Here is a 25688-nt window from a genome sequence, read left to right as displayed (position 1 = left end):
GCCAGACTGCTTGGGATCTGATGGAAGCCAAAGGGGCACCTAATTTAAATGGACAGAGATGATACAGAAGCTGAAATTTCCTAAGGGATGGAAAAGAGTATGCTGTGCAGAGCTTAGTAGGAGCAAAGGTCCTGCGTGAGGAAAACGCTCTGTGTCCAAGGGAATGAAAGAAGGCTGGTGTGGCCGAAGCCTCATGCAAGCGGTTGGGGAGGTGGGGCGTTGGCAAGAGGTGAGGTAGAAGAGGAGGAGAGGCAGGGTCTTCTAGAGGAGAGTAAACGATTTGTGTCTCATGCTCGAGTGCCAAGAGAAATTATTAAAGACTCTTAAACAAAATGACATTATTTCTGATCAACTTTTTTAAAAGATTAGTTACTATTTGGAGAGCAGATTAGAAAGGGACAAGCTCGTTCAGAGACCATGTAAGAGTTTTTGGTAGCTGAGCATCCTCTTGAATTAAAAATACCCCCAAATTTTGCATGTATCCATAATAAAAGTTTATTACCCATGTGTACTGTTATATCAATAAATTATGTATATAATAAAACATAACACAAAAATAGAAATTCTGTAAGGATACAGTAGTTGATACAGGATTTCTAAAATTTTTGTAGTCCCATAGCCCATTTTGGAGACCACTGGCCTAGACTGTGGTGCTGGGCTGTGGTGAATGAATCAAGTGATTTGGGATACATGTTGGAGGCAGATTGCTGGAACCTGGCAGTTAATTCAGTGTGAGGAAAAGATTTGACGGTGAAAGGAAGGGAGGAAGCAGGCATGATTCTCCAGTTTCTGGACTAGCTTGATGTATGGAGTAGGGAGGGCAGGGGAAGAGCTTGTGGGGGTGAAGGTTATGGACCTGGTAGGTGTGGAACGGATGATGAAACACCCAAGAGCCTATGTGAGAGTGTGAGCCTGGAGTCCTGGGGAAAGGTCTGCGCTAAATATGTGAATCTGAGAGCCCTGGGAGGGCATGGAATGTTCTGGTGCTTAATGCTATGTGAGGGGTTTTTAGAGATCATCTAAGATTGAACCTTTGTCTTCTCTTACAGTCTCAGAGCCCATTATTTCTATTTATTTCCAAGCACTTACCACAGTCTGACTTGTACTAGCCATTGTCGCATTGCGGTGATACCTGTCGCTGGTTATCTCAGGGTCTGTGAGGTAGAGATCTGCGTCTCCCACAGTGTTTTGCGTTCCGTAAACATTTCTTGGGTCAGCCAAGTCTGTATTTATTATGGGCTGTATGAAGTAGTTTGGTAAAGTGTTGGTTATAGGGTTTTTCTCCTCTCTTTTTCTCTCAGGAAGGTGCTTCGACCCTGGACGTTCCCACCGAGGCCGGCTTCCCCAGCGTGCTCTCGCAGTCCTGCACCGAGTCGGGCGTTCCGCTTCCGGCAAAGAACTTAATATTTAAAGATGGCGTCTTGTCAGAGTGGAGCGGACGGTCACCTTCCTCGCTTCTTATTGCTAATCTCCATTTGCAATAATTTGGTTCCACCCTTCGTTGCTCACACTTCTGCCTTTTTTTCTTTCTTAACGTTAGCTTTATAGTGCCAGCCACTAAAAAGCATCGTGTTGCGGCAGCGCAGTTCACGCTTCACTGATGTTCAACGGTTGGGGAACGGGTTCGCGTTTTCTCAAGTTTCCCTCATTATGGCACCTCCTCACACCACAGAGAGCTTTTTAGCAGCCTGCACTGTATTTTTTACCTTGAGACAATCTGCATTTCTTTTATAAAACTGAGGATATATACTTTATAGGCTCTACAATGACTGTTACCGTTTATAAGCAGTCACTATGAATATTGTAGTGGTAATTTTATATGTTAGTTTATCAAACATAAATCTTGTTTAATTTTATATTTTGTTACCTACTCTTTAGGGGATCACGGGAAGAGGCGGAACTCTTTCCCTAAAAAGGCTTCTTGGTACTTTAAAGTAGCAAAACTATAAAACAATAAACATCCAGTTTTGAGAGATGATACGATGGGGCATTAAGAATTTCTGTGGATGTCTGTAAATTATGTATATGAGTTGAACGTTGTCGAAGGTATGTAAATCAGCATAGTTATGTATAACTTAACCTTGATTTATAAGGTCTTAACTCAGACTATCACTATACATTGACATCTCATGAGAAGCTTTGAAAAACATTCTATTTTTAAACCAATGTTTATATGTGGACTTCTGTTGTCACTCTAGGCTTTATATTTTCATAGAGTCTTTATGGAAGAATAGAATTTATTTTCCACTCTTGTAACTGTGGCTGCTGCACGTTTTCACCCAGACTGATTCTTGTTTAGTAGCTTTACCAATGAATTGTTACGAAATCGAATTTGATGTTTTGAAACCAAGGATTGTGATTTTAGGTTAGAATTACATATTAGAGGCATTAAGGCTATGTCTTCTGATCAAAAACACTTTGGTGATAAACTTGCTTTGAAGACTTTCTTAGGCAATCTGGATCTTAAATTTATGTGACTAGTTTTGGAGGAACTGAGAAAAATTGAGTCTTTTCAAAATGTTTCTTTGGTCATTGGTTCTTTTAGATATCAAATGGTAATAAGAATAATTGGAATCAGTTTCTAGATTTTCTAAGTTACTTTCCTTGGGAAGTTTGTGCAGTGTTATAGTTTAGTGTAGCTCTTCTCATAGGATAATGGTTTGCTCGTTTAAAACTGTAACCAAACTAACTGGTCAGACAACATATATATCTAAAATACTAAAAGCGTTAGAAAATTCGGGAATGTTAGAACCTAAACATTTTTGCTGATAATTTTTGTTATTTATAGAACTGGTATTTGTGTACTTAACATACTTCTGGAAATATATGCCTTTCTTAAAATTGTTAACATAACCATGCATTCAATACCATGGCCTACCTATAGAATTGAATATCTCAGAGCAGGTCACCTGTGACACACAGTCAGTGCTGTGTTTTGGGGTAAGTGCAGTAACGTTTCGTTTTCTACTTTGTCTTATATGAGGTAGAAATCAAGTGTATGTTATCAATGTTTGTCTATAAAAGGAAAAATACATACTAATATTAAAATAATTTCTTATGACTGTGAATCACTCATTTATTTTTCCAATAATTGATATTGTACATTCCTAGTGCTATTAGGTATGTATGTAACTTTTATAGTTTTTCAACAGAAAGTTGTAAGTATTTCACTTGATCAGGGCTCTTTAATCTCATTTTCATCTGCTTTGTTTATATTAACTGTAGTTATTTTATTTATTCCTGTGTTAACAATCTAAGCCTACAGTAATGACATGTACACTAATAAAGAATCGAATAATCTGTAGTTGTTGGTGGGGAACCCAGTGGGTGGAAAGTTGAAAACTTAAAATATGGGAGTGATTTGCTGCTATATTTCCTTTGAGAGATAATGGAGGAAGAATTGGAACCCAATAGTGATCATGAATTTTAGGGAAAGTACTGGCAAAACAGGTGGGCAACTCCCATGAATGAGGAAAGGTTCTGAATCTCTGTTGAAAAACCTCTCGTACTTTTAAGGAGGGAGAATCTGCTTTTTAGAGCTGTTAGTAAAATGTGAAAGCTGCTTTTGTGCTTTGCTTTATGAATTTGGCTTTGTTTCATCCGTGTGTTAACTCATGGAAAGATGCAGCTCCTAATCCTACAGGTGTTGATCCAATTCAACAAAACGTTAAATTTTAAGTGTAGACTTCATTTGCCAAAGAAGACTTATGAAAGAATTTTAAAGTAATTTCATTTGGCTTTGTGCTACCTCCCCTTTCTTTTCTCCCCTTAATGTGCTTAAACCGTCAGAAAACATTCTCTAGAAACCAAGAGAAAAATATCCCAAAGGACACAGAATTTGGTGTGGTACAGTTTCACCTTTCAGGTGGGTCTACAGAAATGGGACTTTGTGTCATTTAAAACCATACCTGATTTTCTCGATTCCTTTATTTCATTTTAAATCTGTGATCAGATGATTTTGTATTCGTTTTTGGGGGGAATATCAGTTTCTTTTACTTGATGTTGTCATTCTTCTCTGCCATTCATGTTTCTCTTTTATGTTCAGTGTTTCAAATACAGTTTGTATTTAAAGATTTTAAAGTACCACAACTCTGTAACTGAGTACAGTGGCTTGTTTTCTGGTATGATGTTAATATTCTGCAACAAAATGTATAAAGTGTTGTCAATTTGATTATTGACACATATAATATGTTTACAAATAAACTGTGGTGTTGATCAAATTACTGCGAAAATGTGTGTATAATCTCTAAGTCCCTTTCTTAATATTAAATATAGCCGTGCTTTCAGTGCTGTGGCTTTTCTTTACTTTTCTTTAATGATCTTTTAATTTCAGGTTTAGAAGACATTTCAGATTTATAAGAAGGTTGCAAGGATAGTCCAGAGATGTTTTCTATACCCTTCCCCAAGTTTCCCCTAATGTCACCACTGTATAAACTATAGCATATCTGTCAGGCAAACTCAAAAAACTCAGACAATATTATTTACTATACTATGGACTTAATTTGGTATTTATCTGTCTTCCGCTAATGTCCTTCTGCTGTTCCAGAATCCGATCCAGGACACTGCGTTGCATTTCTTTCGTCACTGATGCCTCCTTTGTCTCTTCCAATCTGTGACAGTTTCTCAGTCTTTCATGACCTCAACACTATGAAGAGTGCTGGTTATTATGTAAAATGTTCCTTAATAAATGGGTTTGTCTGATGTTTTCTTGTGATTAGATTTGAGGTTATGCTTTATCAGGAAGGATACACAGAGGTGCTGTGCCCTTCTCCACCGTTTCACATCGTAGGGTACATGATGTCTGTAGGCATTACTGGTAATAGTCCTTCATTGGCTAAGTTGGTGTCTGCTGGGAATTTCCACTGTAAAGTATTTTCCCCCTTCCTATACTTTTTGCCTTTGGAAGTAAATTACTAAGTCTAGCCCACAGTAAAGTGGAGGAGGGTAGTATCTATATACATTACTTAGAATTTTTCTTAAAGTTTGTTCCACTTTCCTATTTATTTGATCCTTTGGTTATATTAGTAATGTGATCGTGGCTATTTATTTTATACTTAGGTTAAAATCTAATACTGTTATTTATTGTGTAAATTGTTTCAACTTGGGCTGTTGAGAACTCTTTGAGGTTGACTCCTAAATTCTTTTGATGTGCCTTCCTTTTTTTTTTTTTTAAGACCATATTTTTACTTTCTAGCACTGCCAAGTATTATCTTGATGCAAGCCCTAGAATTAGCTGTTTCTCCAAGGAACACTGGTTGCTTTTATTGAAGACTGGTATTTAGATACCAAGATCTGGGTGTTGGGTGTGCTTACTGCTACTGCTTCTACGGTTTTTTGGTGAAATGTGCTAAGAGTTACTATATGTGTACTAACCAGTATATGGTACACATCTCTATAATTATTTCTTGATATATCTGTATATATGTTGAATTAAACATTCAGTTATATTCACTGAACCAGCACTGCAGGGTTCATTCTAGTTTTGCCTCTGTGTTCATTTATAACTTCTTTCTCTGAGAGTGAGAACCCCTGGCTTCTTTATCTATAATTTATTTGCTTACTTGTTGAACCTTGGAATATTTCTGAAGTGGTTTTGGAATAGTCAAGTTCTACCCCTGTGAGAAAAATGGCCCCACTGGAGTACAGTGTTGAAGTGAGTGTTTTGTCCTGAGCCTTATACTAGCTACTCCAAGCACCATTTTCCAGGGTTACTTAGTTCAGCTCCTAAGTGTTTCCCACTTCTTTCATTAAGGTTGTGTCAGACATTTGGAAAACAGATTGGCTTGTCACTCTCTGCCTTCCATCTGGGGCCTCTTACATCTCAGTTGAGTTTCTCAGTTGAGTAAAATTCACTCTGTATGGCCTTTGACAAATGTATGTTCGCATCGTCAAAGTACTGTATAGAATAGTCCCATCACCCTAAAAATTCCTCTCTTACTCCCCACCATCACAACCACTTATCTGTGTTCCATTCCTATAATTTTGCTTTTTCTGGAATGTCATAAATGGTGGGATTATACAATTCGTAGCTTTTAAAATTCTGGCCTTTTTTGCAATGCAGAATGCATTTTAAATTTGTGTTATATGAATCAATAGCTCATTCTTTGTGTTGCTGAGTACTTCGTTGTATGGATGTATCAGGGTTTATCTTTTAATGGTCACGTGTAGGTCTGTAATATAAACATAATTCGTTTTGCTGTGGGATTGGTGACTCATTTGCTAAGTGTATATTTAACTTTGTAAGAAACTGCCACACTTTCTTCTCAAATGACTGCCATTTTGCATCCCATCAGCAGTGAAGCAGAGTTTCTTTATAGTATAGTGGTAACTTTGTGGCTGAAATGTTCATTTCCTCATGAAAAATGAGGTTGAGCATCAGTCTTTTCATATGCTTATTTTCCACTCATATATTTTGGCCGAAGTGCCTATTCAGATCTGTTGTTCATATTTTAAAAAGTTGGGCTTTACTGGGGTTCCTGGATGGCTCAGTCTGTTGCCTTTGGCTCAGGTCATGATCCCAGTGAGCCGCTCCACTAAGTGGGGAGCCTGCTTCTCCTCCCTCTGCAACTCCAGCCCCCACTCGTGCTCCCTCTCTCGCTCTACACTCTCTGTCCAATAAGTAAATAAAAATATTTTGAAAGTAAATAAAAATGGGGTTTTATTGCTGAGTTTTAAGAGTTCCATAAATCATTCTGAACACAGCTCCTTTGTTAGATGCGTGTTTTCCAAATATCCAAATATTTTCTCCCAGACCTGTCTTTTCACTTTCTTAACAGTTCTATTAAGGAACAAAAGTTTCTGATTTCTTCTCCCCCCACCCCCCCTTCTTTTTTTTTTTTTAAGATTTATTTATTTATTTATTTGACAGAGATCACAAGTAGGCAGAGAGGCACGCAGAGAGAGGAGGAAGCAGGCTCTCTGCTGAGCAGAGAGCCCGATGTGGAACTTGAACCCAGGACCCTGGGATTATGACCTGAGCTGAAGGCAGAGGCTTTAACCCACGGAGCCACCCAGGCGCCCCATGTTTCTGATTTCGATGGAAATCTACTTTTTTTTTTTTTTTTTAATGGGCTGTACTTTTGATACAGGTACCTAAAAAAAAACTCATCACAGACCCAAGGTCATGCAGATTTTTTGTTTTCCTCTGAAAGTTTCATAGTTTTATGTGTAGGTCTTGGACACATGTTGAACTAATTTTAATATATGGGATGAGATTGATGTTGAGGTGTGTTCGTGCATGTGGACATCCGGTTGATAGAATGCCATTTCATGAGAAGACTCTTCTCCTCATTGCATTGTCCTTACACCTTTATGAAAAATCAGTTGATAAACCTGTCGACAGAAGGTGGACTGGTGGTTGCCTGAAGTGGAGATGGGGAGTGAGTGCAAATGGGCATACGTCATTTTGGGGTGCTGGAAATGTCACCAAAAAATAATTGGATTGTACACTTAAGCAAATTTTATCATGTGTAAGTTATCCTTCAATAAAGCTGTTGGAAAAAAAACCTGTTGACATTTGTGTGGGTGTTGTTTCTGGGCCCGCTCTTCTGTTCCTTTGATCAGTGTGTCCTTTGAATATCACGCTGAAACTGGATAGCAGGAGTCCTCCCCACTTTGGTTTTTTTTTTTTTTTTTTTTTTTTTTTTTTTTTTGAGAATCGATGAATTGATTTTAACTCTTCTAGTTCCTTTGCCTTTCCACATAAATTTTAGAATTGGCTTGTCAGTATCTATACACAAGCTTTGCAGGGATTTAAATCAAAGTTATATTGAATCTATAAACAGGAGAATTGACACCCTAACAAATATCTCTCTATAACTTGGGGAGGGGGCTGAGTACTTTTGTAGGTTTCAGCATACAGAAACTACACATTTTGTTAGATTTCTTCATTTTTTTGTGCTGTTAGAAATTTTGTAAGATTCCAAGTTAAAGTTATTCATTGCTTATATATAGAAATATGACAGGTGCGTTTCAGTTTTGCTAAGCTCACTTAGTGAAATTTATAGTTGATTCTTGGAGATTCTCAACATAGATGATTATGTGGTCTCTGAATAAGACATTTTATTCTTTCTAATCTGCATGCCTTTTAGTTCTTTTTCTTGCATTATTTCACTGGCCAAACTACCAGTATAATATTGAATAGGAGTTATGAGAACAGACATCCTTGCCTTGTTCCCCCATCTCAGGGGAAAAGTATTCAGTCTCTAGCTATTAAGTGTGATGTTAGCTGTAGAATTTTAAGTAAGGGACCATTAGGTTAAAGAAGTTCCCTTCTACATACTGAGGTGTTCTCCTTTTTTCTTTTCTTTATCATGCATGGATGTTGGATTTTGTCTTTGTTTTCATTGTATTCAATGAGATGATTAAGTGGTTTATTTTTATTTAGACTCAGTATGGTGAGTTACGTGTGAGTTTGTGGGCATTTATTGTACGCAGTACAGGCATATCTCATTTTATTGCTCACCACTTTATTGTTTCACAGATAATTAACATTTTTTACAGATGGGAAGTTTGTGGCAACTTTGCGTTGAGAAGGTTATTGGCACCATTTTTCCAACAGCGTTTGCCTGCTTTGTGTCTCTCTGTCATATTCTGGTAATTCAGTGTTTCAAACTTTTCCACTGTTAACATTTGTGATGGTGATCTGTGGTCAGTGGTTACAACTCACTGACAGCTCAGATGATGGTTAGTATTTTTTAGCAACAAAGCTTTTTTAAAAGTAAGGTATGTACATTGTTTTTTTTTTTTTTTTAATTTTTTATTTGAGAGAGAGATCACAAATAGGCAGAGAGACAGATGGCAGGATGGGGGAAGCAGGCTCCCTGTTGAGCAGAGAGCCCGACGTGGAACTTGAACCCAGGACCCTGGGATCATGACCTGAGCTGAAGGCAGAGGCTTAACCCACTGAGCCACCCAGGCGCCCAGCATTGTGTTTTTTAGACAGTGCTTAATCGTCTCCACTACAACCCAGCAATTGCACTACTGGGTATTTACCCAAAGGTTAAAATAAAGTGATCTGAAGGGTCAGCTGCACCCCAATGTTTATCGGAGCAATGTCCACAACAGCCAAACTGTGGAAAGAGACAAGATAGCCATCGATAGATGAATGGGGAAAGAAGATGTGGTATATTCTATACAACGGAACATTACTCAGCTATCAGAAAGGATGAATACTTACATTTACATTGATGTGGACTATGCAGAGTGAAATAAGTCAGAGAAAGACAATTACTGTATAGTTCACTCATGTGGAATAGAAGAAACCTGGCAGAGGACCCTATGGGGAGGGAGGGAAAACAGAATGGGAAGTCATGAGAGAGGGAGAAAAACCACCATAGGAAACAAAGTTGCTGGAGGGAGGTGGGCAGGGAGGATGGGGTAATTCGTTGGTGGAGGCCATATGATGTGGTGAGCACTGGGTGTTATACGAAACTGATAAATTATTGAACACTACATCTGAAACTATGGATATGCTGTAAGTTGGCTAATTAAATTTAAATTAAAAAATCATCTCCAGGATAATGTAAACATAACATATGCACTGGAAAACCAAAAACTTCATTTGATGTTACCGTATTCACTTCATGGCAGTGGTCTGGAACCAACCTGTACTATCTCCAAGGAATGCCTGTATTCCCTCACTGCCCTTTTAGTCGGTGGGACCAGAAAGTAAAAAGATTAAGTGAGGTAAATTCCAAAGAGAAAATGTTTGAGAATTGCCCAGAACAGATGAAAGGAGTCCAGAGTTATAGGAATCCAATGCAAATCAATAATGAATTTAAGAAACAATTCAATTACACCACAAAAATAGTTAGAGAAAATGTTAGCCTACATTATGAATCCAGCAAAACTCTCATTCAGCAACAAAGGTGAAAAAGATATTTCCAAAAGTAAGTTACTAAGTTTATCATTAGACTCACCTAAGAAACCATTCAAAATTCAAATAAAGGAGAATTACTCCAGAAGGAATTTCTGCAATATGGGGAATGCTGCACACAGATATTGGTTAAAATGATTAAAATTTTTTTCTGAATAAAAATAAAAACTATGTTTAATATGGGAGAGTAAGAAAATAGGACTAAAACCCTAAAAGATAATGGCATGTGAGTCAGATGTCTTACATAGAGTTAAAGCACCCCACTCACTATATTTTTTAGAGAGTAAATAATCTTTGATTTGCAATCCCAACACTTATATTTACTAAATGGCAAATGGGGTGCTAGTTTGTAAGGGTGGATCGGTGAATTAAAAATTCTGGACATCATAGAGCTTACATTCTAGTTAGTGGGGACAGACACTAAACAAAACAGCATGCACATTAGAGAGTGGTAATTCTATGGGAAAAAAAAGTCACGGTGAGAAGGATGGGAAACACTAGGCCTGGGATTCTAGTACACCCGTAACTGGTCAGAGAAGACCTCAAGAGGAGGGAGACATTTAAACAAAGACTTAATGAGAACGTGAGCCATGTAGACATCCGGGGAAGAGCGTTGAAGGAGAGAAAACCATCTGGGCAAAGGCTCTCGGGTAGAAGCATGCATGGCATGTGCAAGGACCTTTAAGAAATGTGATGAGACTGGGGAAAGGGAGCTGGGGGGTTGCTGGACAAACCTGGTAGCAGGGGAAGAAGCCAAAGGTTTGGTATCTTGCACTTAGACTCAGGTGTGCAATCACTAGGTTTCGAGCAGAAAAGCATACAGTGTGACATTTTATCGATCCCTCAGGCTGGTATGTTAAGAATAAGGGGCAAGCATGGAATTGGCGTATGTGCAACAATCCACCTGTGAGGTATTGATTTCAAGAAGAAAAAAAGGCGATGTTTTTAGCAAATTGAGAGAAGAAAGGTGCTTTCTCAACCCGGTAAGATGTATCTAGTAAAGACCTACCACAAACATCATTTTAGTGGGGAAGTGTTAGAAAAACTCCCTTTGAATTCAGCAACTAGATAAACATACCCAGAATTCCTACTTCTATTAAATCACATGTGAGAAGTTCTAGCAGTGAAGTGTAAAAAAAAAAAAAAAAGGTTTGGAAACAATGAAAGGAATAGCCATTATTCACAGATAATGAAACTTGATATATAAAACAAATTAACCTCATAAACTATTAGGCTCAGTGGGTTAAGGCCTCTGCCTTCGGATCAGGTCATGATCTTAGGGTGCTAGGATCGAGTCCCGAGTCAGGCTCTCTGCTCAGCAGGGGGCCTGCTTCCTCCTGTCTCTCTGCCTGCTTGTGATCTTTCTCTGTGTGCCAAATAAATAAAATCTTTAAAAATAAATAAAATTCAGATGCATCTCTATTCACCAGGAATAAACAAAAATTAAATATTTGGAAAGGTACTAAATGGCAAAAACCTCAAGTTCCTAGCAATGAGGTTGTAAGAATTTCTGCAACACTGCTACAGAGAGCTTCTTTTGTCTATCAGCGTTTAGGTAGAAAATAGAAGCCCCATTAGTTATTTTAACAGAGAAGTAAAATAGTCAGGGAAACAGTTTTTTGAGGAAAAGGAAAACTGAGATCACACAGGGTCAGTAACTGCAGGAAATCTACCTCCCCCAGGTCTGAAGTAAACCTCAAAGGAGGTGAGCATGACCAGAACCTTGAAGCAGAGAGGAGGAGCCCTGCAGAGTCTGGAAGCTGGCCAGGAAGGAGACAGCACCGCTGAGCTGCCCAGCTGCCCTGGGAGCTGTGGGAGGAGGTCCCCTGTGGTGCTGGGACTTGGATTTGAGGAAGGAGCACCTCCCGGCCGAGGGAGAGAAGCCGAAACTGGACTCACGTTGCCCGTGGCGTGGTAGCAATTCCGTTTCGCCTCAGTAACCAGTTATCTGGCCGGTTCAGTGGCCCCCTTGATTACCTGTTCTTTCAATAACATAAGTTCCCAGGTGGCCAGGTGGCAGTCTCAGCTACTGGTTCCAAGGAAGCTTTGCTGTGCTCCCTAGAGGAAGCATTCCTCCCTGGGGAGCCTGAAATCTCCAGATGGAAAAGCAGAAATGTGGCAAATGGTTTATCAGTGGCGTCGTGAAGGGCGCCATGCCCATTTCCCCTCCTTGACTCCTGGGCCCTCGTGTTCTGAATATGGGAGAGCGGGTGCCACGAGGTGGTTGCTGATTCAAAGTGTTTAAGATTCTCTAAGATAGAACCACCCCCCGCCAGGTGTGCACATGGAGAAGACCTTCCCCAGTGGGAGCTCTTGCAAACTGCCTGGGGTATAAATGGAAACAAGCTTTTTTTGGAAAACAATTTGATACAACCTTGCAAAGCTGTGAATTTACATACCCTGAAATCTAGCGTTTCATTTCCTAAAAATGACTTAGGAAGCAAGGAGCAGCATTTCTGCTGCAGCAGAAAAATCGGGGTTGGTAGGAATAATCCAAAAGTCAATAGAAGAATCAACAAATGATGTGTTCGTTTCCTTTTTTTTTTTTTTTTTTTTTTCCTGCTTGTGCTTCTGGATGTTTTCCTGTAAAGACTGGTGATCACCTGTGTGGGTGAGTCCCCCCAGAAGATCACTGGGGTGTGCACAGGTGGGGCTTGTTGCGGGGTGGGAATCACTGAAGGAGGAAGCTGCTTTTTCCTAGGTGCTTCCAACTGTCTGGATCTGGAGGTGTTTTCTCTGGGTCTGAACAGTGTTAATGGTCAGTGTAATGGTGCGGTCTGGACACTTGTGCCACTTCTGGTTCAAGGAGAGGTTCTAGAGAGACTTCAATTTGCTGTCCAGAGGTTATAAGCACGGCTACCAAGCTCTGGGAGCTGGGAAGGGAAGTGGAGTCAAGGTTTTATTAGCCATTCCCTTCCGTCCCCTGCCTTACTCCGCCTGAGCCTTTTCTGACTCAGTTTCTCCTTCCATCTTAGCTGGATGAGGAAGTGGTGTGATCTGGGGAAGTCAGCGCTCTTTATAACGAACTCGACTCTGTTGGATTCCCCTTCGTCTGCTCTGAAGAGCCATCAGCCCTCCCAACGATCCGCCTCCCATCGTCGTGTGCTGCGGTTTGGTTACAAACCTCTCTTTATTGGTGATCATCTCTGCTTCTCATTCTCCTTGTGGTTTTTAGTGCACGGTTGCCAGGAGAAGAAGGGCAGAATGTTCTTTAACTTTTCAAAATCAGAAATTCTCCCAACCTCATTATATTTTGTTTATTCCCTTAGGGACAAGGAACTCCACCCGCAGAGGAAGCCATTGTGGGGCTGGGTGTAGTGCAGGGAGGGGCTGCCGATCGAGAGGGACATGTGGGTGTGTCCCTGTCCCTTCCCTTGGCTAGAATGGTCACCTCGCCCTTTCTCTCTCTGTTGGGTGTTCTTTCTTTGTGCTCAGTCATTGGCTGTGGGCTGCCCTGAGAAGACTGTGGCCCAGGCTGGAAAGCTGAGGGTGACCCTGAAGGAACCAACAGCTGGGAGCTACCGGATAGCCACCCTCATTGCAGCCGGACAGCTTGAAGGGGGGCGCCTGGGTGGCTCAGTGGGTTAAAGCCTCTGCCTTCAGCTCAGGTCATGATCCCAGGGTCCTGGGATCCAGCCCCATGTCGGGCTCTCTGCTCAGCAGGGAGCCTGCTTCCTCCTCTCTCTCTGCCTGCCTCTCTGCCTACTTGTGATCTCCGTCTGTCAAATAAATAAATAAAATCTTAAAAAAAAAAAAAGAAAAAAGAAAAGAAAAGATAGCGAGAGCTCACTACCCGGATCCCCCGTGACTTCGGTGAAGAGAGCATCTGTTCTTTCTTCACCCTTCCCTGTGGTCTGACCGAGGTGCCATGTGCAGTGAACCCCCCACAGTGTAGTAAAAAGGGAATATCCAGCACTCTCTGACCAGGCTAGCCCTAAATCACTTCCTCTCAGGGCACCTGGGTGGCTCAGTCGGTTAAGCGTCTGGCTCTCCATTCCGTCTCAGGTCGTGATCTCAGGGTTGTGAGATGGAGCCCTGCGTTGGGGCTGCTCCGTGGGAAATCAGCTTGAGATTCTCTCCCTCTGCCCCTCCCCCTACTCTCTCTCTCTCTCTCAGAATAAATCTTTAAATTACTTCCTCTCTTTTCCAAACACATATTTGTTGTGAGGCCACATAGTTTTCATATACTTCAGTCAAAATGACGTCTCACGACAGACGGAATACAGAAGCATATGCGAATCCAGATGCCTTTTCGTAAGCCAGACATTTACAGAGATCTGCAGGGACAGACAACAGTGCTCTTTTTCTCGCGGAAGGACTTCTTTAAAAAAGAGAGTTACTTTTGGGCACCTGGGTGGCTCCGTTGGCTAAGCGACTGCCTGCAGCTCAGGTCATGATCCCAGAGTCCTGGGATCGAGTCCCGCATCGGGGCTCCCAGCCGGAGGAGGAGTCTGCTTCTCCCTCTGACCTTCTCCTCTCTCATGCTCTCTCTCACTCACTCTCTCTCTCAAATGAATGAATAAAAATCTTTAAAAAAATAGTTACTTTTCTTTACATATGTTGTTTATTATTATACTTTAAACTGAATTAATAAATGCTCAACATTTTTTTTCAGTTTTAATTTCTACTAAAGATCAACAGGTATAATGCATTCACACAAAAGCCCTTTGGAGGCCTCACTAATTTTTAGTTTTATAAAGGAGCCCTGAGACCAAAATGTTTGAGAGCTGCTGACCTTGACTCTTCCAACTGTGACAGCAATCAGAGATATAGACATGTTTTAAAATCACCATCAGCCATATCCTCTATAATTGTTTACATTTTTATATTATTTTTAGAAAGCTTTTTATGTCACCGTTATTTTCCAATTAGGACACAATTTGCTTTCACTATGACAAATTGGAAAATGCAGACAAAAATGAGGAAGACAATGTGAACCATAATTTCAGTTCCCCAAGATAAACATGGGGAACTTTTTTTTTTTAATTTATTTTCAGCATAACAGTATTCATTGTTTTTGCACCACACCCAGTGCTCTATGCAATCTGTGTCCTCTCCAATACCGACCACCTGGCTCCCCCAACCTCCCACCCCCCACCCCTTCAAAACCCTCAGATTGTTCTTCAGAGTCCATAGTCTCTTATGGTTCACCTCCCCTTCCAATTTCCCTCAACTCCCTTCTCCTCTCCAACTCCCCTTGTCCTCCATGCTATTTGTTATGCTCCACAAATAAGTGAAACCATGTGATAATTGACTCTCTCTGCTTGACTTGTTTCACTCAGCATAATCTCTTCCAGTCCCGACCATGTTGCTACAAAAGTTGGGTATTCATCCTTTCTGATGGAGGCATAATACTCCATAGTGTATATGGACCACATCTTCCTTATCCATTCGTCCATTGAAGGGCATCTTGGTTCTTTCCACAGTTTGGCGACTGTGGCCATTGCTGCTATAAACATTGGGGTACAGATGGCCCTTCTTTTCACGAAATCTGTATCTTTGGGTAAATACCCAGGAGTGCAATTGCAGGGTCATAGGGAAGCTCTATTTTTAATTTCTTGAGGAATCTCCACACTGTTCTCCAACGTGGATGCACCAACACGGGGAACTTTTTGGTGTGTTTCTTTGCAGTACCTTTTCCCACTTATTCAACACAGAAACACGGACTCGTAGACATAGGTAAACACCTGCAACAAGGGGGAACCTCCCTCTACATGAAGTCTGGTCTCTTGCTTTTTCCATTCCACATGACCTCGTTAGGATTTTTTCATCTATGAGATGTTCTCTGAAAAGGTATTCTTTCATGCCAAAGTTTCTTCATGGATACATAGCATCATTAGTTAAGTAATGATGTCTTTTTTTTTTTTTTTAAGATTTTATTTATTTATTTGAGAGAGGACATGAACAGGGGGAGGGGCAGAGGGAGAAGCTGACTCACCGCTGAGCTGGGACCTGGAGGCTGGGTGCTGCACTCGATCCCGGGACCCTGAGATCATGATCCGACCCAAAGGCAGACGCTCTACCGACTGAGCCACCTAAGTGCCCCAATTAAGTAAATTGTCTTAAAAAATTGTGAGGATCAAAACTTAGGTGGTTTTTTAAGGCCAACTGAATACAATGAAAGTTACACTTATTTGAAATAAAGTCCACGAACAACTAGCCCATTTTCTCAATCCAAAAAAAAACTCCCGATGAAAACCTAGAGCATGTCAATCCCGAATAAATCCTAAGAGGCTCCTTCTTGGGCCCAAATTCAAGAGTGTGATTTTTCTCTTCGTGCGGGAGGACAAGGACACAGCTTGGGAAAATGTGAATCTGCTCTAAAATGTTCTGTTGTTTTTGTACGTCTCATCCTTGAGAGAAGACAATGGACACTTTCCACTCTGTAAGCAGAAACCTGCTTCATCCCAAGTTGACTGTCGAGCAGAAATCTGTCTTTAGACCATTCCCACTGTCTTTTGAAGAACAACGTTGAAAATCCAGAATGCGAAAACACAGGTGCCCGATTAAACCTTTCTTTAAACATGATTTCTCCGTGATTTTCTTGCTGGTGTTTGGAAAGTGACAGTCCACACCCCTGGAGGGCTGGCGTTGGGACTCAGGCAAAGCCCTTCCTGCCGCTGGGGTCTTCGAGTCTTGTCTGCAGGCTCTTCCCTTCCGCTGGGTGGCAGTGTTTCCCTTTCTAATCATCCTTGCTCTCCGGGAATTCTCAGCTTGCCTGGGAGGACGGGCAGGACCGCACACATCTCTTTCAGGAGAGTAAGCAGGAGTCGGTGGGGTGGCCATCCCCCCTCTTCGCCCGCCTCCCCAGTCCTGTTAACTATTGTTCTCTTGCAGAATCACCCTGAGAACGTCAGGACTTACTGCCCTAGGTTGGTATGAATATATTTCCAAGGAAAAGTGTCTCCTGCTGGGGGTGTCTGTGTAAGGTGACACAGGAATATTGTCACAAGTCACTTGACTGTATTTGGGTGGCAGTGGCTGAGATGGGTGCCCACCACCCCTTCTTCCTGACCTTGTTCTAGGAGTCACCCCTCCCCCAACAGGGGCCACGCAGGAGCATCTGGCCCAGCCCGGCTTCACGGAGGGGCACAGAAGGGTGGGTTCACAGCAGAGGGATGTTACTGAGTCTGAAAAGCTGACACTTGATCGATGTTTGCATTGAATGAAATGTTCCGTGTGCATTGGGTTTCCATGTTGTGTAAAAAACTACCACACACTTAATGGCTTAGAATCACCTCTGTGGGTCTGAGGTTGCACATGGCGTAACTGGGTTCTCTTCTCAGAGTCCCCTGAGGCTCAGATCAAGGTGTCCAGAAAGCTGCTTCTCATCTAGAGCTCATCCAAATCCACAATTTGGATTGTGGCCAAATTCAGAGTTCAGAGCCGTGCAGGGCTGCTCTCCTTGTTGACCATCTTGCCTGGAGCTCTTTTCGCTCTTAAAGGCTGCCTGCGCTCCGGGACACCTGTCCCCCTCTATCTCCAAAGCCATGGAGAATCATCCTTGTGTTGAATCGTCACACTGTGACCCTCCCTGACTTCTCTGTAGCTGATCTCTAAACTCGTCTGTAACGGCTTAGGTGCTTAGGTCAGGCCCACCTGCACCCAATCCTTGTTTTACCTTAATTACATCTACAAAACCCCTTCACAGCAGCACCTAAATAGTGTTTGATCAAAGAACTAAGAGAGTATCTGTGACACCGGGGTGGTGGTGGGGAATCTCGGGGCGGGGGGCTGGAATTCTGTCACTGCCCCAGATAACAGTTCACGTGTCAGAAATAAGACATGCAAGCTTCCTGCTCTGATGGTATTTCCATTTGTGACCAGGACGTTGGGCTGGGGACACAAGATAAAAGAAGAAAGGGAGCAACAGGATACCTTCAGGGGGTGCTAAGTGCTCATAAGAAAGTAAACAGGGAGGTGTTGGAATGGCAGGTGGCTGAAAGCCCTGGACATGGGCTCTTTAGCCAAGGCCTCTCTGGAAAGGGGACATGGAGCTGAGCTCTGGAGGGATGAGTTGAACCAACGATGCCAAGAGTTGGAGGAAAAGCCTTCCAGGTGTACGGGAGGGGAAGGGCAAAGGTGAAATTTTGAGGACTAGAAAGGGAGACCAAGGTGGTATGCGTGTCCCATTTCCTCGGTGGCTCCGTGCAGGTGGGTGGTGCTGTTTCCTCAGGACCACCCAGGTGAGTCTCCCTCAGCACCTGGTCTGCATGCAACAGGGGGCTGGCTCTGTATGTTCGGCTGGTTGGTTTCATGTAGGAAGGAGCGGAGGGTTTCACAAAGGTCTTTAAGTCCAGTCAGATTCCTGGTTCCACTGGACCAGGGAGCTGACGCTGGGCAGGGTTGGGTGGGGGGAAGGCCATGACTGTGTGTTTGCTCCGAATCAGTAAATGGCGCATGTTATGCTCACTGCTTGGACAGTTCCGATACTTCCCGCTGCCTCCCCACCCCGCCCCTGGCCCACCAAAGAGAGCCTTAAAGGAATTTAAAAGGATTTGAGCAAGTCATGACCGACGGATGAAAAGGCTGGAGAAAAGAGACTTTAATCTGCACCCCACACCCCCGTACCCCGGGTTCACAGCACCCACAGGCTTTCCCAGTGATGCACAGTGGCCCCAAGCTCAGCATCAAGCTCTGAGGGCTGCCCTTCCATTTGTCCTTGAACTTGTCTATTTGTGTGAAGTGGGGTAGTAGCGACATCCCTATTTGATGTCTTGATTTGAGGTACAAATTAAAGGTGTGTCTTGGGGGACTTATGTCAAAATGAGATGGATTTTTATGCAAATAGCTGATATGAGAGCTGACCCCTGAAATCACATTGGGAGGGGAAGGGAAGGGAGAAGAGCCATGAAGGGTCTATAAAGGCCGTAGATGTTCAGGGTTCCACTCCGTAGGGGACCTTCTGGGAAACTTGGGGAGGCACATCTGAGCAATGTGCCTTGTGGGTCAGAGACTCTGGGGATTGCTTCTCTGACCCCGTCCCTCATTGGTTAAGGGCAGCTCCTGTGGGCATTAACTCCCTGGTACCCTTGACCTGGCCTACCTGGGGGCTGAGCATACTTCTCGGGTCAGTGTGACACTTCGAGACAGAGAGACGTCTGTACCTGGCGAAGGAAGGCGGCCACATACACAGGAACTGAAGCTGCGGGCAGCCTTTGGGTTGGGCTGGGGGTGGGGGGGATATTGGTGGGGCTCAGGACACTGGGTATGCTGCTGGGGAAAGCAAGCTGTGTTTTCACTTTGTCCTTGCGTGGAGCCCTGTTGGTGGAGAGCCACATGGGGGCAGGCATATACTAGGCTAAGGCTGCAAGCTGGTTCTCTTCTCGGCAACCATACGGGGCTGTCAGACTCCCGTGCTCTCTCTGTGATACAGATTCGACTGTTCCCTTACAGTGTGGCTGGGCACAAACTTCACCACTTGTCTGAACTTTGACTTCCCGGTCTGAAGAGTGGGGATATACCTCTTCCTCACTGTGATGCAGTAAAGATTTAAAGAGATGGTGTGAATAGAAACGTCAGCATGAAGATGCCTCGTAAGCGTCTTCCTTTCCTGCCTCCTTTGTGCTTTTATTCTTAGGAATATTCATTCTCTTCTTATTGGGGGAGGAGATGAACAGTCCTCTCCTTTTACAAAGGATTGGCATATTATAAGGACTTACAGAAGATGGTAAAGTTTCCGGATCCGTGGAATGGCTCGGACCCGTGGGTGTCCCACTGTTCATCTGACTTGAAGCTGGTCAGCTCCGTAAGGTCTGCAGACTGTGGGGGTCAGTCACGGTTCCGTCTTCATGCTGGAGTGTTTCCTTCCAACTTGTGACAGTTCTCCAGGCTGGCCATCACGCATCCCTGACGTTTACACTGTGGACAACAGTCACAGAGGGGGGCATAGTCCCCACTGGCAACCAAGGAGTGACTGTTCTCAGAACCACTCTTTCTAAAAACAAGGCCGGTTATCACTTTCGAGAATACTGGCTTGGCTAAGTGACCCTGGATGGGCTGTGTGATCATTCTGAACCCCACTTTCCTTATCAGGAAAATAGGGATGGATAAAACTTAGCCTGCAGATGCAGGCAAGTGTTAAATGATGTGGAGTGAGAGCTCTGGGACATCATCACCATTGGTGAGTCCTGACAAATATGCTCGGCACAGCATCCTGTTAATATGACCCCAGCCGTGGCAGAGTCACTTACCAGAGTGTTCCCTTTTGTGAACAAAAGAGATGCACGAAGTTTCAGTCTTTCTGACCTGGTAGCCCTGCAGGGGCATGAGCTGCTCACAGCCCCATCAGAGGCCTCGGCTGGTTGCCAGCACCCAGCTAGCATCTCCGGTTGGAATATAAGCAGGATAACCAGTGGGACTCTCAGAAGAGTCTTGGGTCTGCATAACCTGAAACCTGGGCAGAGGGTTCCATTCCCTCAGATGCTGCCCTTTCAATTAACCTGTGCTGAACAACATCATTCAATCCATCTCAACAGTCTCAAACAGTTAGGTCTTTTCTCTTGGGATCAAAATAAAACCTGTTTCTCATGAGAGGTTACAGAGAAGATAGCCTAGAAGGATCCAGACTGGTCACTCAGCCATACTGTCCACCCTTACATCACTCGTCCCACAGAGCTGTTTATGGAACTGCCTCTCAGCCCTTCCCTCTCACTGACGTCATCATGAAATTGGAGGACTCAGACCTGGTGTGTGTGTGTGTGTGTGTGTGTGTGTGCATGTGCGTGCATATGCGCATGTATGCATGGGCACGTGCACTTACAGATATCGGAAAGGAGCATTTCCAACACTCCAGGAAACCCTCTTGGGCTCCTTTCTCACTCACGTCCCATCCAGGTGTCACTGCTGTGCTGACCTCTAGCACCTTGCTTTTGAACTTCATGTACGTGGGATCACATGGTTTGCACTGTTTTGTGTCTGGGCTTCCTTTGCTCACTGATGTGTCTGTTCGACCAATTTATATTGTTGCTTGGCTCAGGAAGCAAGTGTGGCTCTATTTGCTAGTGGTTAGTAATGAGTGGTGCCGCTCTCACTTCTGTTCTTGATGCCCATGCCCACGGATCTTCACTAAGTCAAAAACAGCCCCCTATGTTGGGGGCTGATTCAGACCATGTACAGCCCCCCCAAAGAGCCTTGCCCCAGCCCTGTAGGGGTTGCCTGTCAGCTAACACTATGACTTCCTCTTCCACTGTAGTGTGAGGTCAGCTGCTTCAGGATCATGGTAAGACCAGTGAATTCCGTGATATGACCCCACTGCCTACTCTCCATTTGTCGTGTTAGTGAGGGCAGTGCTAGCTACTGTAACAGAACAGACCCACCCTGGAGCCTCAGTGGCAAACACACCAGATGCTTCTTTCTTGCTGGCTTACAGTTCAGTCACCAGTGGAGTGTGGGTCCCAGACTGATGGGCACGGTGCCATCTTTAACACCTGCTAGCAAATGAGGAGAGAGAGAGAGAGAGCAGAGGAACAAGAGCAAATCTTGCAAGCATAGGAGCTGGCGTAGATCACTTCTCTTCATGTATTTGGGCTACAACTCGGGTATGTGCTTACAACCAACTGCAAGTGAGTATGGGAATCACAACAAACTGTGTGCACATCCAGGGAATGGGGGAGGTGGGCTGAGAAATAGCAGCCCTGCCTCTGCCACAGGAGGTTTCCACGATAGACCTTCAGAGTTCAGGCGGTAGAATGCTGGCTCTGGAAGGGATCATAGAGGTCATGTAGCTCAATGGTTTTCTACCAGGATTGTGCCATCCTCTTAGGGACCATACGACCAGAAATGTGTGGTGTTGTCTTGATTATGACAATCAGTGACAACCACTCACTAGTGGTGGTGGCTAGGGGCTGGGAATGGTAGACTTCCTGCAATGTGCAGTGCAGTCCCAGGCAGGGAACCATGACCTCCACCGATTCATTTTATAGGGGAGGTAAAGCCCAAGGTGGGAAGATGCCTGTCTGTGGTCACGGTGTGTCCTGAGACAACAACTCAAGTGCCCTATTCTGGGTCCAACGTCTGCACCCTCCAACACAAGACACAGTGGTTAACAGTGCATGTTTGGGAGCCAGACAACCTGAGTTTAGATCCCGGCTCCAGTATGTTCTATCTGTGTGATGCTGGGCGGATGACTTACTAATCTCATTTTCTTCATCTGTAAAATGGGAATAACCTGATTACTTGTCTCATAGACTAGTTTTTTGAGAATAAGAATGAGTTAATTGTTGACTGAGCAAAGAGCCCAGAACAGTGCCTGGGACATGGGGACCACTCCTTAAATGTTGGGTGTCAGTATTTCTCACAATATTTGTATGTAACTGTTATCATGAAAATGAATGCCATTTCCCTTCTTTTAATGAGTTTTAATGAGGTATAATGTATTTGTAGAAAAGTTGACATAGTGTAAGGATGCAAATTAATGAATTTCCACCAACTGGGCTAACCCTTATTATCAGCATCCAGATCAGTATCAGAAGTTGCTGGTACCTGCAAAGCTCCCTTTTTCTCCCTACCAGTCACATCCCCCACAAAGGATAAATCATTATTCTAAATTCTAACAGTGTGGATTCTTTCATGCCAACTTTTGTACTCTATATGCATGGAAACACATAGCATGCACTTTGTGTGTGTCTGACTTGTTTCACTCGACATTATATTTGTGAGTTCTGTACCTCTCAACTCCTCCCCTCTCCCTCTCTCCTTGTTTACTGGGAGGGACTAAAGTGCTGGTACAGAGGGAAAATAGATGGGTGGTGACTTAACAAGAATTTTTAAAAGGAAAACATGCTACTTAGATCAAGAGGGGGGTGCCTGGCTGGCTCAGTGGGTTAAGCCTCTGCCTTTGGCTCAGGTCATGATCCCAGGGTCCTGGAATCGAGCCCCACATCGGGCTCTCTGCTTGTCAGGGAGCCTGCTTTCCCCTCTCTCTCTGCCTGCCTCTCCTCCTACTTGTGATCTTTCTCTCTCATAAATAAACAAACAAATAAATAAATAAATAGATTAAGTAAGAGGATTTGGTGAGCTTTTCTGTCTTATTTAAAATCCTGACATTTAAGAAGAGACAAACCATAAGTGACTCTTAATCTCACAAAACAAACTGAGGGTTGCTGGGGGGAGGGGGTTTGGGAGAAGGGGGTGGGATTATGGACATTGGGGAGGGTATGTGCTTTGGTGAGTGCTGTGAAGTGTGTAAACCTGGTGATTCACAGACCTGTACCCCTGGGGATAAAAATATATGTTTATTAAAAATAAAAAATTATATAAAAAAAAAAGAATTCCAAGTGTGGTAAGAAGTTTTGAATTAGTGATTTCGGGTCTGTGGAAGGAATAAAAAAATGAGAGTAATGAAAACTAAAAAACAAAAAGCAAACAACCAAAAAGCAATAAAAAAGCCCAAACCATACTTACCATCTTTTCTAGGCTGTTGCTAGACAAGATGCTCGTTCAATAGAGCTATTTCATCTCCTTCTACAACTTTTTCCTGATAATTCTATTTGTCATAACCGAAGGTTCATTTCTTTATATAATGAAAACACACTCTAAGTACAGCAATTTTTCCACTCTGAGAAAAATGATCTCTGCTGCCTGTACACTTTGTGAGGTGGCCCTAAATGACCCCTCTGTTTCTTTCCCCTACCATACCTCCCTGCAGGCCTGTTGGTATATTCCTGTGAATAATAAATAAAAGTCTGTTGACTTGAATCGATACTCATCTTTATTTTCCAGTAGGAGTCATTGTCTGTTTAATTTCAGGATGTAGATGTAATAATTTCTCTCTCTTTCACTGTAGCTGCAAAACCAATTCTGAGCTAATGATTCAACAAGGTAAGAAGTCACCAAAGACTTGCCAGACATTTCAAGAGAGGTGCAAGAGAGGTGCAATATAAAGTTTAAAGTATATACTCCACAGAGAGATTCATTAATAACTCCACAATTCAGCCAGGGAGGAGGAGTTGTGAGTTATAACCTGCAGCTACAATGGCATCCAGTTTGTGGCTGAATCTGGGATTGCTGCCAGGTGAGATGGAATGGTTGTCCAAGGTGATTAAGATAGAGTAAAGGGCAGGAAATTTTTCGTAAAGAAATAGTGAAGGAAGTTGCTGTTGGATAAGGAAGTGAAGAAGATAAGGCCTGATGGTAGAAAAAGCAAAGGATTGGACTAGTTTCTTTTCATCTTTGCAAGAACTGACTTTTTACGTTCACATGTCATTGTAGAGTTGGACGTTTTGAGAATTCTTAATAATTGCCCATATATGATCTCCCTGTTTCCTTGTACACACTCCTGGCTCCAACCATTCTTGCACAAGTGACTCCCAGATCTGTGTCTTGAGCACATCTCATCTCCTGTGCTCTGAATCTGTAGATCCAAATGCTGGCTGGGCATCTCCCTCTGATGTCTTGCCATCATCTCTGTGGGTAATATGCCCAGAGATAAGTCCAGCATTTCTACCCTTTTCCTGTCAAATCCATTTCATACTATCTTATGTGACTTGATAAATGGCACTACCCACTTTCTCAAGCTCAAGCTATGAATCTGGAAGTCAATTTAAATCAAAGGAAGTCAACTCTCCTCTCTCTATTTCTTCTCACATCTTTCATTATTGCCAAATCTTGCCCATTCTACCTTCCAAGTACTGCTTAAGTTCAGCCAGTCATTCTTTCAATTCTCATCACCTCTAGGGAATTTGATTCCTTTCTATTTCTTAACCAAATTATTCCAGTAGTCTTCCAAGTAGTCATCTGATCTCCAGTTTGACCAGATGGGTCTTGTCAATCTACCTTGTGCACTGATGCTATAAGGATCAATGTCAAATCATATCCGAGTCTAATAATGTATACAAAAAACTATACACAACAACCAAATGGCATTTGTTCCAGGTATGGAAAATTGGTTCATGAATCAAACATTAGTCAATGTAATCTACCATATCAGCAGGCTAAAGGAAGAAAAATCATATGATCATATCAAATTGATGCAGAGGACGAATTTGACAAAATTCAACACCCATTCATGATTTAAACTTAGAATTGAGGGTGACATCCTTAACTTGATACAGAACTTCTACAAAAGCCTGACATCTAACATCATTCTTGATGACGAGGGACTGGATTCTTCCCTCTAAGATTGGCAGCGATGGAAGGAATGTCCTCTCTCCCCATTCTTATTCAACATCCTAGTGGAACTCATAGCCAGTGGAATACAAGAAAAAGAAATAAATGTATACAGTTTGGGAAACTTTACTTCATGTAATACGCAAAACTTCTAAATATGCAAAAATACAGAAGATATAGAAGAAAGTCTATGTGACTTTGGCTTTGGCGATGAGCTTTTAATTTTTTATTTTTTATAAACATATATTTTTTATATACATATATTTTTATCCCCAGGTCTGTGAATCACCAGGTTTACACACTTCACAGCACTCACCAAATCACATACCCTCCCCAATGTCCATAATCCCACCCTCTTCTCCCCAGCCCCCTCCCCCCGGCAACCCTCAGTTTGTTTTGTGAGATTAAGAGTCACTTATGGTTTGTCTCCCTCCCAATCCCATCTTGTTTCATTTATTCTTCTACCCACTTAAGCCTCCATGTTGCATCACCACTTCCTCATATCAGGGAGATCATATGATAGTTGTCTTTCTCTGCTTGACTTATTTCGCTAAGCATAATACGCTCTAGTTCCATCCATGTTGTTGCAAATGGCAAGATTTCATTTCTTTTGATGGCTGCATAGTATTCCATTGTGTATATATACCACATCTTCTTGATCCATTCATCTGTTGATGGACATCTAGGTTCTTTCCATAGTTTG

At 42.7% G+C, this 25688-nt stretch overlaps 1 protein-coding gene across 1 annotated transcript in view; it reads left to right on the top strand.

Annotated features, from left to right (window-relative positions):
* Window positions 1-4286, top strand: part of FAM91A1 (family with sequence similarity 91 member A1) — a 43479-nt gene extending 39193 nt beyond the window's left edge. Inside the window, exon 24 of the mRNA XM_059165679.1 lies at window positions 1302-4286. Coding sequence (XP_059021662.1) covers window positions 1302-1484 — 183 coding nt within the window. The 3' untranslated portion in view covers window positions 1485-4286. The remainder of the gene's footprint in view (window positions 1-1301) is intronic.
* The last annotated feature ends 21402 nt before the right edge of the window (window positions 4287-25688 follow it).

Source organism: Mustela lutreola, chromosome 3 (assembly GCF_030435805.1).
Source record: "Mustela lutreola isolate mMusLut2 chromosome 3, mMusLut2.pri, whole genome shotgun sequence".
In the NCBI taxonomy this organism is placed as follows: Eukaryota; Metazoa; Chordata; class Mammalia; order Carnivora; family Mustelidae; genus Mustela; species Mustela lutreola.
This window is presented reverse-complemented; position numbering and strand designations above follow the sequence as displayed.